General features: G+C 42.8%; 1 protein-coding gene across 1 annotated transcript in view; it reads left to right on the top strand.

Annotated features, from left to right (window-relative positions):
- Positions 1–17,625, top strand: part of dlg2 (discs, large homolog 2) — a gene marked incomplete at its 5' end in the record, with an annotated part of 93,144 nt that overhangs the window by 44,321 nt on the left and 31,198 nt on the right. The window contains 8 exons of the mRNA XM_079214259.1: positions 2,671–2,724; positions 4,125–4,175; positions 4,945–5,069; positions 7,793–7,962; positions 8,091–8,227; positions 9,134–9,278; positions 10,034–10,199; positions 15,017–15,076. Coding sequence (XP_079070385.1) covers positions 2,671–2,724; positions 4,125–4,175; positions 4,945–5,069; positions 7,793–7,962; positions 8,091–8,227; positions 9,134–9,278; positions 10,034–10,199; positions 15,017–15,076 — 908 coding nt within the window. The remainder of the gene's footprint in view (positions 1–2,670; positions 2,725–4,124; positions 4,176–4,944; positions 5,070–7,792; positions 7,963–8,090; positions 8,228–9,133; positions 9,279–10,033; positions 10,200–15,016; positions 15,077–17,625) is intronic.

Raw genomic sequence — 17,625 nt, forward strand, 5'->3', positions numbered from 1 at the left:
TGTAAAATGAACTGCATCCCCTCACCTGTAATACCTCCGCGCCCCACTAGAGGCATGGAAATCCTGACAGAGGTCAGAAGATTTGGTTGCTTCTTTCTCAGACCCGGTCCTCCTGCAGGAGCGGCACCAGACTTTGTGTCCTGTGCTTTCTGGATGCTACCTGCGCTACAGAGCGGTGGTGTGTGTGTGGAAGTGAAGGGATGTGGTGGGAGAATGTTTCCTCGTGCTCAAACAGACATGTGGTACATGAATGAATGTTGTTTTTTCGGTAAATGATATTGAAAGGATTCTCTGACTCAAGTTCATATGTGATGCGCTGTCCTCTGTCTGAGAGCGGAGTCATTCGTGTCATCAGAGGACGAGCAGGTGTGTCTTCATCGTGCTCATCATTCCTCTCACAAACACACTGTTCCTTCAATCACGTTCTGGCTTCTCACACATGGCCAGCCCACTGTCATCTTGATGATCCTGATGTTCAGACTCTTATGTGAATGAGCCACGGGGATTCATGATCATTTACATGAACGAAGTTTCAGGATGAGGCAATATGTTTTATATTTGCTGTACTGGAGGGAAATAAAATGGCTCCATTATAGATTAGAACGTTAACAGACCTGAGGCAAACCAAAAAAAAGATCAAGATCTTCTTTCACCTGCAAATAAAAAGTCAAATATGTGGGATTCTGATTTGGATCTTAAAATCATTTACATGTTTGAGTAACAGACTCATTGCGTTATTCATTTGACTTGAAATGAATGATAATTTGGCAATGAAACTTACGATATTTAATAATAATAATTTCCATTTCCTGTCTCCGGGTCATGTCTTCCTCTGTTTATTGAGTTGTGTCTGGACTGCACAGCTACTCCGTTGTTCCTCCATGTCATTGGGTCAGAGGTGAACACAGATTAAAAACAGATCTTACGTGAAGTAATATAGAGAACGTAAAATACATACACATTACAGGAAAGCCAGAGATGCAGTCCTATGGTAAGAAATAGAGGCATTCATTCATTCCTTCATTCATTCCTTCATTTGCACTGAAAGAAAAAACACCACATGTTCATCAAATAGAAACATAAATGCGTGTCCTCAGGAACGATGTATAATTATGATCATTATAATCTCGCCTGGTTGAGTTGGTTTCTACGTTCTCAAGCACAAGGAGAAACTGATGAATGAGGTTCTGTGTGTAGAAATAAGCGTACACACCGTTTGAGCACAAACGTACTGATGTGTCTAGAGCTTATTGATCAGCCTGCTTACTGTACATTCACTGTAAAACTCTGTTTGTCCTCAGGACTTTTTACTAATAATTACTAATTAAAGGAAACCCAAACATTCTCACCTCATGCTTTGCTTCACCAAACTTAACCTGCAAGTCGTATGAAGAAGCAGCAGTCCTGTCCTATAGTGGGGTCATGAGCCCGAAGGAACCCTAGGTGATGGCTGTGATGGAGACATGAGTGGACAGGCAGGGTATGACATGTGATGTGTGTACGTGTGGGTGTGTGTACGTGTGCGTGCGCGTGTGCGTGCATGTGTGTGTGTGTGCATGCGTGTGTGTGTGCGTGCGTGCATGTGTCACGTATGTGTGTGCATGCATGCGCGTGTGTGTGTGCGTGCATACGTGCGTGTGAGTTAGTGTGCATGCGTACGTGTGTGTGCATACATGTGCGTACATGTGCGTACATGCATGTGTGCGTACGTGTGCATGCGTGTGTGTATGTGTGGGTGCGTGCATGCATGTGTGTGTGCGTACGTGCGTGTGAGTATGTGTGCGCGCATGTGCATACGTGTGCGTGTGTGTGTGTGTGTGTGTGTGTGTGTGTGTGTGTGTGTAGATACGGCATACATCAACAGGTTACATGAACGGACAGGAGACTGTTAAAATCTACTCAAAGTTCTGTGGTTCTCTCACCTTTTGCACACAACATCATATTCTACTTGATATGCATTACATTCTGTTTCATTCTAATTATTTGAGAATGATTCGCCTTTTCTTTTGTTATTGCCCTTGTTTGTTTGACTTCTATTCATCTCGTGGAGACTAAATCAAAGGATGCATTTCAAAGGAAGCTCGTTGTTTACGTTCTGTAGACCTCTGACTGGAGCCACAGATCTCACTTCCTCTCTCGGGAGCGCCGCCTTTAACCAGCTGCTCATTCCCTACAGGCCACCAGGAGAGAGCAGTTACTGCACGTTGGTGTCCTTTCACGATGCACAATGTATGACCTCAATATCGACTGAAGGTCAAATCACCAATATACCAGAGAGACGAAGGAGCGACGACTTGACCTTGAAAGCTGTTAGTGGAATAGGTTTTGACCATCGGGGACATTAAGATGTGAACCTTTACTTTTACAGGCATTCATGGCGCATTTCAACACAAGCTGCTGTGTGAATCATGAATTCTTTACTCTCAGTGCGGCATATCCGCCCAATAGGAAGTTACCACTCCGAGTGTTTACTACCCGCCTTGTCATCCCTTTCTGGATCACCCTGCTCATCCATCGTGGCTCTGTACGAGCTGCCATCCAGCAAATGGAAGACTGTTCAATTGTTGATGACACGAGCGTTGATTCTACGAGCGTATACATGTATGGAAAGTAGGACAGTGGTGGGCGCTCCCACTAAAACTCAACTCTCCCCCTTCTCTTCTCTTACAGGCCAGCCCAGCACCGATAATCGTCAACACAGACACTTTGGAGTCGCTTCCTTATGTGAGTTTCTCTGTTGTTTATGCTCCTATTCAGGAGATCTATACCTCCAGCGGAGGCTGAGCAGAGGTAGTCCGTGTGGTGTGCTACTACATCTCGATTATATAACTTATCGTAGTCATAAATGAGGTTGCAGTTCTGAATTATTGATGTTTGTCATGAATAAATGACCAGCGCAAGACTTCTAAAGACCTTCACCTCGGTTCTTTACATCAGAACCCAGAAATAAAGCTGATAAATGACGGCAGTGTTGGAGTATGTTAGCAGTTAAAGGTGCTCCTCTGTGTAGAAATGAGACTCAAACATGATGTCGACCTGGGACTATGATATGTGTGCTATTCCTGTATGAATGCATAATGACGGAAGCGCTCTCTGCTCATTAATCATCTCAGTGAGATACAGGATAACCGCCATGCGGCAAAAATAGAATGTTGATTAATAAAACCGTAAATTGTTGGTGCCTATTTAGCAGAGAAATCAGCTGACAGCCCCGGTTCAATTTAAGTATGGAGAGTTTGGAGCCAACATCGTCCTCCACGAATAGATCACCAGTCATCTTGTGCACCTGTTTACCAATAAACAGGGTTCTGACGCTCATGCAGAACCTGGAAAAGTCATGGAATTTTTAAATGGTCCTTGAAAAAGTCCTTGAAAAAAATAAAATCTCAAAGGTTTAGTAAAAGTCATGTAAATGTGTTATATTCATGTGTTCATGTAAATGTGTTATATTCATGTGTTCATGTTGTTCATTTACGCTGAGTTTGAAATAATGAATATGCTTTTAAAAGAAAGACTCAGAATATAAGCAGGCATACATACAGGCATCTATATAAATGTTTATTCTTTTAATCAAACTATTGTCTCATTCATTTGTGTCATTTAAGGTTTACTGTATGCTTTGTATTCTATTGTTAGTTTAAATACTACATTTACTCACTTTTTACTGTTTACACCCAGATTTCACTAAATGTTTGTCATGGAAATTTGGTTAAAAGTGGTTCAGACACATTTTGACCAATGGGTTTCTATGACTTTAAACCAAATATTTAAAAATCATGGAAATTTGGTTAAATCATGATAAAGTTATGGAAATTTGTTTTAAAGACATGGGAATTTGGTGAAATCGTGGAAAAGTAATGGAAATTTGGTTTAAAATCATGGAAATTTGGTTAAAAGTCATGGAAAATTCATGGAAATTTGGTTAAGCCATGGAAAAATAGTGGAAATTGGGTTTAATGACATGGAAATTTGGTGAAAAATCATGGAAATCCATCGGTCAAAATGTGTATGAACCCAGATTTCAGTCGTTTTCTTTCCACTATTCTGAACACCAATGTTTTTGCCTGAGTGTCTCCACAATGTGTGAAGCGCTAAAGATCTCAATCTGTTTCCCGTCCCCTCAGGTCAACGGCACAGAAATTGAATACGAGTTTGAGGAAATCACTCTGGAGCGGGTGAGTAGCTCGCCGCCCTCACGGCTGTGTGTAACCTCAGATCCCCCATGAGGACTCGTCTCCTGGAGGCTGCTCAATGACAGATATCAGTTCACATCACCAGCTACCATCTCAAATGATCATATCCTATGAGTGTGAATTGTGTGGTACCAGTCGCTTCATGTATTATGATGCCAGTGTTTCTGACTCAGCATCCAGGCAGCAATGCCCTGCAGGGGCGCTCCGTTTAGTAATCAAGAGAAGCCGCCGCTCCCATCAGCTAACGACTTCATCAAAGCTAGACCTTCATTTTGTGAGTGGGCATCCAGGGGATTTCATCTGCAGAGCCGACAACGTGATCTCCTGCTCTGAGAGAATGAATACAATCTGTCATCAGGTCTGTCGTGATGGGGTCAGAAGAGACTGAAGACGTTTCATCTCTGAACACAGAGCAGAGACACTGTCAAGCCGTGCGGTTAAACATTGACTTTTAAAGAAATGGTTCCTTGTGCTTTTCAACTGAATTAAAAGTCATCATTTAGAAAAGGGGTGTCTATAAAAGTCAAACTGTAAAGCCAACGAGGATGCTAGCAACGGCATGTGCTACTTGTCAATGTTTAAGGAAATAGGACATAGTTAATGTGCAATGTGTGCATTAGCATTAGCATTAGCTTGTTGCATGTTGCATTGAAGGAGTCATGTTCGCTCTCCTCCATCCGGGCTGTTTCTCCAGCAGCATGCAGTTGATGTGTTCACTCCGTGCATAATGAGATGTTTTCCACGGCCACAGGGTAACTCCGGGTTGGGCTTCAGCATCGCCGGAGGCACAGATAACCCGCACATTGGTGACGACCCCGGCATCTTCATCACCAAGATCATCCCTGGAGGAGCGGCGGCTGAGGACGGGCGGCTGAGGTCAGTCACTTCCACACAGCTTTGTAAGAGCAGAAAAATAACTTGCAGGTCTCAAAAACATGTGAGGAAAGAAATCTCCTGTAAGAGGAGGATTTAAAGATAATCCCTCACCACTCCACTGGTCCACTGCTTACTCCTCCACACCGGCGCTGGATAATCCGCCCTCATGCCGCGTTCACACCGATGATGGACCGATGATGGTTCATGAAGTTTACTCGCGTGAGTGAAATGAGGGTGTTCACACCAAACGCGGAAAATCGCGGCGCGAAGGGGGCGTGGCTTAGCTCTGTTGCTTGCCTCTGTGAGAGACAAGCGACGAAGCTTTCATTTCCGCTATCGACCATGGAATAAATAACCACTAGTTCTGCTTTATACTTGTTGTGGAAGTCCCAAACATGTCGGAACATGAAACGCCCTTGTATTTGGGTTCATGACATCATCCGTAGCCGCACACAGCTTGGTGAATTTCACCGACTCCTACAGGAACTGCGTCTCGCGTATCTCCGTAAAACGATACCGATTATGCCATCCACCATGGAAATAACCACCAGTTCTGCTTTATACTTGTTGAAGTATTTTCCTGTGCAGATAAGTGGGCGGGCTTTACCCATCATACATTTTGACATTTTTTTCAAACCATGAGTCAACTTCTATCCGTGAGACGTAAGTAGTTCAGACCGCTGTACACGTATCTGTGACTGTAAACATGAATGTTTCTGCCGGCTGAAGAATGACAATAGTCTTTACGGCTGCGCATGCGTCACTAGTATCAAGGGATTCCCCTGGGTCCTAAATCCCTCCAGGTTTAACTCCCCAGCGAGTGGTGAATGACGGTGGCGGTCCTTTTCGGCGTCAATAAATGAATGTGTTTATTTGGCAAAAAAATACCGTGATATACCGTGAAACCGCCAGAATCTTACAAAATACCGTGATATGAATTTTTGGCCATACCGCCCAGCCCTAGAACACGGCATACGGTCCTGATATTTCATGTTATTGTATTTGTTGATCTAGCAGTTATAGCAGCAAAGAAATGCATTCCTATCCATCACATTATTTGAAAAGGCTTCAAACAACACTGAAGGAAAAACCCTGGAAATTATACAGTTTTACATTTTGATAAGAGTTCTTTTTGTAAACATGTTTAAACAATAAACCCAATTAAAGAAGCAGTGATGGATGCTGCTGGTTGGGGCTTTCGGGCAGCTCCTGTTCTTCTTCCACATTACTGTCAGACCCCAGCCGCCATGGGAGCGTCCTGCATGCACAGTGTCAGTCTGGAGCAGATACAGGAGAAGCATGAATCACTCTGAGCTTAATTGATGGTCACCCACTCCGAGGTGGGCAGCAAGACTAATGCATTATGGATGCAGTCTAATCTCTGGGAGGAAGCGGGCCTGAGAGGGATTTGGTTATACCATTACAGAAGCCAGACGCACTTCCTGACTTGCTGCTGGGCGATGCTGGAGCAGAACAGGAAGCATACTTAATGCAGCCGCTGGGCTCCGGGGGGCGGGTTGAGTATTTCTCATGGAGTCGTGGTTTTGAAGGGTAAAAGCTTGGATGAACCCACAATAACCCCCCCTGTTATATTTGAATATAACATACCCTTTAAGAAATGCTTTAAGATCTTCGTTAGAGCTTTTCATTATCAAAACACCATGCTGAAGGTATGAGTACAGTCTGAATTACATCACTTCCAATAGAGACAGAAGACATTTAAAGATGTTGTGCTGTTATCTTTCTGCTAGAGGACATAATGTGGAAGTATGCAGATCTGTGTGTGTGTGTGTGTGTGTGTGTGTGTGTGTGTGTGTGTGTGTGTGTGTGTGTGTGTGTGTGTGTTGGGCCCCAGCTGGTCCCTATGGACCCTCAGGAGGGTTGTGTCCTTGAGTTCCAGGGCAGGGATGATTCAACCACAATTCAACCCTCAGGGGAACTCAAACTGAGCCGCTCCTGACTCTGATATTCACTGGAGCTCAGTCTACGCCTCTGTCTCTCCGGCACACACACACACACACACACATGGGAAAGGGTGTCACGTGCACAACATAGCAGGACAAAACTCACGTATGAGCACGTGGGTAAACCTGGCAACACACACTCAGTCTCCTCTGTCATCAAATGTGTGTGTGTGCAGGGAGATGCACACAATACTACTGCATGGTGTGTCCTAGTTGCTGCTTTCTAAGCAAACAGTTGTTCTGAACATTGTCTCTTATGCAATGTTTCTATTAATATCTCTGCGATAAAAAGGCACAGAAATATGGTTCAGGTGTTACCGGACTCTGCAGACTCTTCACTTCCGCGTCCTTGTTCTCGTGAGATCCTACGTGACTCACATGGCGAGCAACAATGGTCAACGGCGCCTCATTATATAGAAAGCTGAGATTGTTCTGCACATCTTTATATATAATACATGGGTACGTATCTCAAATGCAAGTGCCTTTAAAAGAAGGATTTAAGACATTTCGGGTAGTCTGTAACGTTAACTATATTTAAGAGGTATATCATATATGTATATTATCAATGTTTCCTTATAAAATATCATGGTTTTGGTCAATACCTGTATATTCCCTCTGCAACCGTCAGCTGGTCACATGATCTGTGAACACTGGTCCAGTCAACCCTGGTTTCAGCATGTGTGTGTGTTTTTAAATGAGTTTCAAGTTATATGACGTCTGTCTTCACTGATTGATGAGCAACACACGTTCCTCTCCCAGAGTAAACGACTGCATCCTGCGGGTCAACGACTCCGACGTGTCTGAAGTCTCTCACAGCAAGGCGGTAGAAGCCCTGAAGGTCGCCGGGTCCATTGTCCGGCTGTACGTGAGGCGCCGCCGGCCGATGCTCGAGACCATCATCGAGATCAAACTCATCAAAGGACCAAAAGGTGAGCTCAGACACACAATGCTACATACAGGGGGGATAGCGCTGATAGCAAACGGATGGATGCTGTATCTCATGATACGTGATCACTGTGGTATTGTCTGGTGCCTAACATAAGCCTCTCACACACAGGGCTTGGCTTCAGTATTGCAGGTGGAGTTGGAAACCAGCACATCCCTGGTGACAACAGCATATACGTGACCAAGATCATCGAGGGCGGGGCGGCACAGAAGGATTGCCGGCTGCAAGTAGGAGACCGGCTGCTGATGGTGAGCACACAACCGAGTGTCATGAAGGAGGTCCTATGTTACCAGCCTGCATCGGTTAGTAGTACGTATATTATGGGGCTCATGGGCAGAGCGGTCGGTTCTCGGCTTGATCCCTGGTCTCTCCATAGTTTGCATGTCGACACCTTCCTGAAATAATGCATTGCTAGCTTACATGCTAGCTTCAAACTGCCCTCTTGAAAAGCTTTTAAATTTGCCATTGTCACATTGCCTTTAGACTTTGACTGCTAACTAAATTGCTAGCTTAAATGCTAGCTTCAAACTGCCCTCTTGAAAAGCTTTTAAAATGGCCTAAGTCACATTGTCTTTTGACTTAGGCAAAAATAAAAGGTGGCCAGTATCACGAGGAGATGATTTAGGCAAGAAAATCATTTTTGTCTAAAAAATGACTTCGGCCATTACTTTAGGAAGGTGACGATGTTGAAGTGCCCTTGAGCAAGACACTGAACCGGGCGCTTCACAGCAGCACGCTGCTCCTTAGGATGGGTTAAATGCAGAGACCACATGTATGTAAAATATATGTAATATAATGCACGAAACGACACACAAAGAATACATATGATCACAGATTATTGTACACATAAACACAGTAGAATAGGGTAAAGAAAACCTTTCTCCGTGGTAATACACGTGTCTTTTTGTGATAATGATAATTAAATGATGACATTTAAATGAATTAAATGATGAAGTCTGTGTCTGACCTAGCGAGTCAGTAGTACTCAGTAGTCTCTTTTCTTGAGGAGGGATACTTGCTCAGCCAGCGCTTAATTGAATTAAGCTTCCTCCTGTTGCGTTCACACCATCTGCCGTCATCCAGCCTCCTATAGACAGGGAGCGGACTCTAAAGCTCCGCATTAAACAAGCAGGGCCTGTATTGTGTCTGGACAGGTGAACAACTACAGCCTGGAGGAGGTCTCTCACGAAGAGGCCGTGGCCATTTTGAAGAACACGTCGGACGTTGTTTACCTAAAGGTGGGGAAGCCCACCAATGTCTACCTATCAGATCCCTATGGGCCTCCTGATATCACACACTGTGAGTGCTCTCTGTTTCCTTCCTTAGAAGAGTGTAAGACTCGTGTGTGTGTGTGTGTGTGTGTGTGTGTGTGTGTGTGTGTGTGTGTGTGTGTGTGTGTGTGTGTGTGTGTGTGTGCACTGAGGGTGTATGAACACACACTTGTAAAATGAATTTGAAGCTGCACAGGGAGGCCTTTTGTGAGAGATTCTTTGTTTTTAAACGTATGATTTCATGTATATTTCTCTCTTCTCTTTCTCTCATTTTCTCTGTGTCTCTCTGTCTCTTTATTTTCTCTCTTTTTCTCTCTCGTTATTCCTCTTTCTTTCTCTCTCGCTCTCTCTATTTCTTATTCTTTCTCTCTCTCTATTTCTTATTCTTTCTCTCTGTCTCTATTTCTTATTCTCTCTCTCTCTCTCTCTCTCTCTCTCTCTCTCTCTCTATATATATATATATATATATATATATATATATATATATATATATATATATATATATATTTCTTATTCTTTCTGTCTTTATCTCCTTTTCTCTCTGTCTATCTGTCTCTCTCTTATTTCTCTCTTTTTCTCTCTCTCGTTATTTCTCTCTTTCTTTCTCTCTCTCTCCTTTTCTTTCTCTCTCTTTGTTCTCTCTCTTTCTTATTCTTTCTTTCTTCATCTCATGTTCTCTCTGTCTCTTTATTTCTCTCTCTTTTTTTGTTTCTCTCTTTATTTCTCTCTTTCTCTCTCTCTGCCTCTCTATGTCTCTTTCTCTCCCTCTCTCTTCCTCCACAGCGTTCTCTCCAGCCATGGAGAACCATATCTCTTCCCCGGCCCACAGCGGCGCTCTGGAGTACCCGTCTGGCCTCCCTCCCGTCTCCCCCGGGAGTTACTCCCCCCTCCCTAAGCACTTACTTGTGGAAGAGGATATAAACAGGTTGGATGGTTTTTCCTTCTTACGGTAATTACCTCCCTTCCTCGCAGACAACTCAAACTCCAGGTAGATCCCTGTCTCCCTTGTCCTGATCTGTGTGTGTGTGTGTGTGTGTGTGTGTGTGTGTGTGTGTGTGTGTGTGTGTGTGTGTGTGTGTGTGTGTGTGGCGATTCAAAAAGAAATCAAAACTCTACCAGGAGTTCTGATGCAATTTGAAAACACATCTTGTGTCTTTGTGTTTGGATCTTTTGGTTTTAATCCCAAAGTCTATGTCCAGTTTCCCCTGCTGTGTTTTTGAAAAAAAAGAGGTTTGATTAAGTTCCCGGCTTATTGGTTATTATCAGTGGACGTGTACCATCGTGTCAGTCTGTCTTTCCTGTGTGTGAGAGGTAGATGTGGCATCAGTGGCAGAGAGTAAATACACGCTATGCATATTAATAGCCAGATTGCTGCTGCAGCCACCATTTACATGAAGCATTGCTGCCAAGAGACAGAAAGTGTTAGATTGGCTAAACCCAGAAGTCTATGAGCGTGTTCATGTGTGTGGGTAGAAAAAGCTTTTAGCTAGCGGTGACCAGCCCAATACGCGCTGCAAATACTGGCCATTCAGTCAAAGGAAAGGCTTTTTAGAGACCTTTTTACTTCTTAGTGAACAATGATATTTTGTTCTTTCACATTTATTCATCCAGCAAATGGGCCGTGGCCAAGTTTCACCACATGTGAACACAAATAACAGACACAGCAAAAAGATGAAATGTAGCATAACAATATTTGAAAGAAATCACAGAAAGTATCCAACTTACTTACAAACCAACAAGTTGTCATTCAGACACAACAACTTAATAATAAAAATTCTGGAGATACAGAAAGATGTATGCGGCCATTCTGCCGGAGTGTACGGGGACAAACTCAAACTACCGTAAAAGCCGGGTTACAAGCCGCTACTACCTTCGGTGGTTGTCTCCGCTGTAGCAAGCTAGCGCTGCTGCTAGCGCTGCTGCTAGCGCTGCTGCTAGCGCTACTGCTGCTACTGCCCGTGTTCCTGCTGCCCGAATCAGGCGTCGAGTCGGGGCTGGTCCCGCTACCTTCGGTGGTTGTCGGGAACTAGCGAGAGCTAGCGGAGAGCTATCAGAAGTAGGCGGAGAGTTAGCAGAAGTTAGGGGAGCGCTAGCAGAAGTAGGCGGAGAGTTAGCAGACATTAGCGAAGAGCTAGCAGACGTTAGCGAAGAGCTAGCAGACGTTAGCGGGGAACTAGCAGCAGCGCTAGCTGGCTACAGCGGGGAACTAGCGGGGACACCGACCGAACGTAGTAGCGGCTTTTAACCCGACTTTTACGGTGAATGGAAATGCAATCGGAAGCCACTCTGAAGGCTCCAGTGTATTCTGTACCTGCTGTGTTTACGCGCCCCGTCTCCGTCCTGTTCCCTCTGCTGCTGGGTGTTCAGTCGCTCCTCCAGCCACACAGAGGACGGCTTCAGATGTCTCACAGTGAGACACAGCCAAACATTAGCAGCTCTGTACCGCTAAGCCCATAGCAAGCTGCCACGAGGCTGCACAACCAGCTGAGCTCACAGGAGACCACAAACACACTTCAACCTGCGCAACATGAATACACTGTTCATAATAGTTATATTCATTCTGTCTGTGTGTATATAAATATATATATACTTATATATATAATTCAGTATTGTGAGTGGCAGTCCCATTGTGTGGATATCACAATGAACTAATGCACACATGTGCTCCACAATGCTTCTCTGTTAGATGAGGTCATTGTTGTTCGCTGTGGCAAGAGTGATGTTGTGTTGTAAATAAAGAGCAGTGGAGGAATAGTGGAGCAGAGCGATGACAAAAGCTTTGAGAGGATAAGTGAAGGAGCCCCGTGTTAAGCTTTGTGGAGTGAAGGATTAGTCCTCCATTCTCTACGGAGATAAGAGGTTTACTGTGTGCTCTTGGCCAAGGTGCCTGACATTACCTCGCTGCTCTAAAGAAGCTCTCTGACTGAAGATTTTCACCCGAGCGATTGTGGTTTTGTTATTTTCATTTTTTTGCTTTTGTCTGAGTTGTGTGGGTCCTTGTGTAGCTTCATGCTGCTCACAGACTTTATTGAAGGTGGGTGTGTCTTATTGAAGGTGGGTGTGTCTTATTGAAGGTAGGTTTGTCTTATTGGAGGTAGGCGTGTCTTATTGAAGGTAGGTGTGTCTTATTGAAGGCAGGTGTGTCTTATTGAAGGTAGGTTTGTCTTATTGGAGGTAGGCGTGTCTTATTGGAGATAGGCGTGTCTTATTAGAGGTAGGCGTGTCTTATTGAAGGCAGGTGTGTCTTATTGAAGGTGGGTGTGTCTTATTGAAGGTAGGGATGTCCTATTGGAGGTGGGAGTGTTTTATTGAAGGCAGGTGTGTCTTATTGAAGGTAGGTGTGTCTTATTGAAGTCAGGTGTGTCTTATTGAAGGTGGGTGTGTGTTATTGGAGGTAGGTGTGTCTTATTGAAGGTGGGTGTGTCTTATTGGAGGTAGGCGTGTCTTATTGAAGGTAGGTGTGTCTTATTGGAGGTAGGCGTGTCTTATTGGAGATAGCTGTGTCTTATTGAAGGCAGGCGTGTCTTATTGGAGATAGGCGTGTCTTATTAGAGGTAGGCGTGTCTTATTGGAGGCAGGTGTGTCTTATTGGAGGTAGGCGTGTCTTATTGAAGGTAGGCGTGTCTTATTGGAGGTAGGTGTGTCTTATCGAAAGCAGGCGTGTCTTATTGGAGGTGGGCGTGTCTTATCAAACATTCCGGATGGTTTTTAACATTGAATGGAGAATTTTCCTTCACAGGACAAGACTCAACAAGTTCATAGGTCTTTTATTTATATTTTTAATCATATTTTATTGACGATTCCCTAATTTTTCACCCGGTTTTGAGCATTTTTTCAGGGTCCTTCCAAGATACCTGTTTTTAGTTTTATGAGAAGTTCTATAGGGTAAAATAAAAGAAGAGTACTCCAACTTGCCATATGTTGTTGCATTTTAATATACTTTGATAAGAAGTATCTTTTATCAGGTACATTATATCAGGTGAAATATACCCGACTGTTTTTAACGTTAGTGTTCACGGGTTAAGGAGAATAGGGCACTACATTTGCCAATTTAAAGTTCAGAAATGCACACAGTCCCTGTTCTGGAACTCCAACCCCTGAGTTAAAGGCTCATGAATAACAGAAACCGCATCTCCACAGGCCAGCTGTACTTCCCTTTCTAAATGGCACCTACGGGTGCTCCCGAGGCCGCTGCGTTTGGGTGTGATCTGGACTGACCGGCTGCCTCGGCTGTGAAGGAGAAACAGCCGGCTGTCCAGACCTCTGTGGCTTCTGCACCTCACCAGTGGGTCCTTATGGAGACTCAGTAGGATAACAGCTGGCGTGAAATATTTCTGTCTTTTAAATGAAAGACATCCTTCACACGTCTGATCTCTGACCTTTGCATTAAGCTTCCGTCCTGCAGTGTTCACCCTCCTCTCTGGTCTGTGCCTTCTGCTTGCTGGAGGAAAACAGTGTGAGCACATGAAGTGACCTCATTTTGTTTGGACTCCTACAACGTTCACGCTCATATTGCCTCTGATCGGGCTGCCATGTCCGTTAGTTGTGTTGAGATATGAATGTGAACCCACCCAAACTCCTCAGCTCTATATCGCAGGCTTCACACATTTACTTCTCCTGATACTGAAATGTCCAGGACAGGAGTGTGTGTGATGTAGTGTAGCTGTTATTATGATGATGACAGATGGTTTTCATTTCCTCTGCCAGAAGGGACAGAGTCTTCTTGGTGATGTTGTTTTCATGTTCGAACAGCAGACACACAACAGTTGGTCACAGAGAGAGAGGAGACTGGAGGAGGATGAGGAAGAGAGAAGTGTGGAGGTGGAGGTGTGTGTGTGTGTGTGTGTGTGTGTGGGGGGGGACATCAACAGACTGTCTGCAGCACAGTACAACTACTAGTACATGTCTGCAACAGAGTAGAACTACTAGTACATGTCTGCAACACAGTAGAACTACTAGTACATGTCTGCAACACAGTAGAACTACTAGTACATGTCTGCAACACAGTAGAACTACTAGTACATGTCTGCAACACAGTAGAACTACTAGTACATGTCTGCAACACAGTAGAACTACTAGTACATGTCTGCAGAAGAGTAGAACTACTAGTACATGTCTGCAACAGAGTAGAACTACTAGTACATGTCTGCAACAGAGTAGAACTACTAGTACATGTCTGCAGAAGAGTAGAACTACTAGTACATGTCTGCAACACAGTAGAACTACTAGTACATGTCTGCAACACAGTAGAACTACTAGTACATGTCTGCAACACAGTAGAACTACTAGTACATGTCTGCAACAGAGTAGAACTACTAGTACATGTCTGCAACACAGTAGAACTACTAGTACATGTCTGCAACAGAGTAGAACTACTAGTACATGTCTGCAACACAGTAGAACTACTAGTACATGTCTGCAACAGAGTAGAACTACTAGTACATGTCTGCAACACAGTAGAACTACTAGTTCATGTCTGCAGCACAGTAGAACTCCTCTGCTGCAGACATGAACTACTAGTAGTAGTTCATGAACTACTAGTAGTTCATGAACTACTAGTAGTAGTTCATGAACTACTACTACTGTTTCTTTTGTCAGCTGTCTTGTGTTGTTCTTTGTAGCATGCCACCGAGTGTATCTCTCCAGTGTCTTCATGTGTGTGGAAACCAACTGTGTGAATTGAAAATGGGAATAATGCAGCATTTTATGGTAAAAGATGGTTATAAATGGTTGGTTATGAAAAGTTGACTTTTTCCGTCCCATTAGAAACCCCTCGTTAGATGACGGGGAGGGTCACAGGTTTGATTCCCAGCACTTCCAGTTGAGGTGAGATATTTAGCCCCTACAGCATGCCGCTGCATGCTCCTCATTCTTTGTGTTTTTTATCGCAACAAATCGTTTGAAATAGAAATTACATTATTACACGTTTACGTTGTGAATCGGATGCCTGATGATATGTGACGTATAAATTCTGAATTACTGTTAAATGTTTCTACCTAAATCTCTCCTCAGAGATAATGTTTCTATTATCTACAAAATATGGTGACTTTTAACAACGTTGGCATGTACAAAAGAGAAGATTATTCCCTGTTGAATTAAGTTAATTTAATTAAAGTTGGTTCTGAAATGGGAACTAGGGCCATTTTCACAATTCATGCACGTTATAAACAGGGTTCTTACGGTCATGGAGAACCTGGAAAAGTCATGGAATTTTAAAATGTTTATTTCCAGGCCTGGAAAAGTCCTCGAAAAAATGAAAACCCCAAAAGTTTAGTAAAAGTCATGTAAATGTGTTATATTCATGTGTTCATGTAAATGTGTTATATTCATGTGTTCATGACGTTCATTTACGCTGAGTTTGAAATAATTAATATGCTTTTAAAAGAAAGACTCAAAATATAAGCAGGCATACATACAGGCATCTATATAAATGTTTATTCTTTTAATCAAACTATTGTCTCATTCATTTGTGTCAAGCCCCGCACCTATATAGGTCCTTTTTTAAAATTTTAATTAAACTGTGTAAAATATTACAATAATCATAAACAAATATATTGATGCTACACATCAAATTAAACAAGAGAACCTGGGCTACAATAATTAGTCAGCCATTTCAACACAACTCAAACACCAACTAAAATAATTATTAAAATAAAATAGTTATAATTTTGTCACGAGTCAGCCCACTCTGCATGTTTCCGGAACTAGCAGCCCGTAGCTTGGTGCTATCAGAAAAAGACAAATAGCAAAAAGCAAGACAATTCCACACAGATTCCAAACCTATTCACCAAATCACTCTGCTGCAAAGCATCACCGAGATATGAACCAAAGAACACAGCAACATAAATCGCTGAGTCAGCACATTTTGAAACTTTATTTTTTTGTTGAAAAAATGCATTTCCCCCAGTAAATCCACACTGATACAGGTTTATTGAACACCATAAGTCATATGAAAGTGAAATATAAGGTTTGCTACATGAAAAAATTCAAATGTCACAGATGCGCGAAAATATGCGCAAATGTGCCGAAATGCAAATTTTGGAAACCTCGCCTGAATTCTCTCTGTACTTTACCCAATCTGACTTTGTTCTGCTTCACTTGTTCAAGTGAAAACAGTGCAGAGAGACTGTTCACATATTGTGCTATGATTTGGGAGAGCCTCAGGGCTTCTTCTTAGTGAAGCATCATTTCAAGGAGATAATCATCCTGAAAGTGTTTTTTTTCTATAGGCGGACCTGGAACTTCTATTTGTTCTGTGTTTCAATCTTTATTTACTCTTAGCCAGCAACATATATACTAATATTTACACATCTGACCAAAAGCTCACAAGGGTTGCCTTTATTATAACACCAACATTATTCAAATAGCCCTTGTGGTTGCAGAGATACACCCTTTTTAGTTTGGGTATGCTATTTCGAGCTAAATCCTAAAAAATGCCTTGGTGCTTAACGGGGCTTAAAAGGTTAAGGTTTACTGTATGCTTTGTGTTCTCATTGTTAGTTTAAATACTACATTTACTCACTTTTTACTGTTTACACCCAGATTTCACTTAATGTTTGGTCATGGAAATCTGATTAAAAGTCATGGAAATTTGGTTAAAAGTCATGGAAATGTAGTTAAAAGTCATGAAAATTTGGTTAAAGGTCATGAAAATTTGGTTAAAAGTCATGGAAATGTGGTTAAAAGTCATGGAAATGCATTGGTTTAAATGTGTACAGTGCTGCACGAATGAGTCCAAACTGAGGAAATGAGTCATGGCGAGTCAAAACACTCACTACACGCAGTGTGTCCTTTCAAAATAAACTTCTCTTTTCATGAGAAGTCAGGTTTAGGGAACAAAACCATGTATGTAGCTTTAGGAGACGAGGTGGTCGATAGCTTCACTGCTAACGACTAACTATAGGAACAAGTCACATGACTGAAGACTGACATGGTCATACTAACGTTTCACAAATAGACGTGACAAACAGAGGTCTCATGTGTTTGTTTGATGTCAGTATCATAAACTTGAAGCTTTTTTTCTGCAATACTCCAAAATCCAATCAATAATCCCAATGTCTTTTTTTTCAAGGGAACCCTCTATTCCTGTGGCCTAAAATAGTCCAAGAATATTCGTGAACATGAACAACTCTATCCTAAATCCTAAAGCTAGAGAGCTACAGCTGACATGCAGGATGTCAGCAAGTATCATGTTCCCAAATATGGATTTAACTTCCCCAGCCTATGGAAATAACTTCTTGGAGTTCTTCATTTAGGTAAAGATGGGAATGCTACACATTAAAAAGAAGAAATAACACAAACCGTCTCTTGCTAATAAAGTTACATTGATAAGCAATCCAACACACTCTGGGGTTTTGCAGCTACAGTCTTCCCAC

This window comes from Taurulus bubalis (genome assembly GCF_910589615.1).
Source record: "Taurulus bubalis genome assembly, chromosome: 2".
NCBI lineage: Eukaryota > Metazoa > Chordata > Actinopteri > Perciformes > Cottidae > Taurulus > Taurulus bubalis.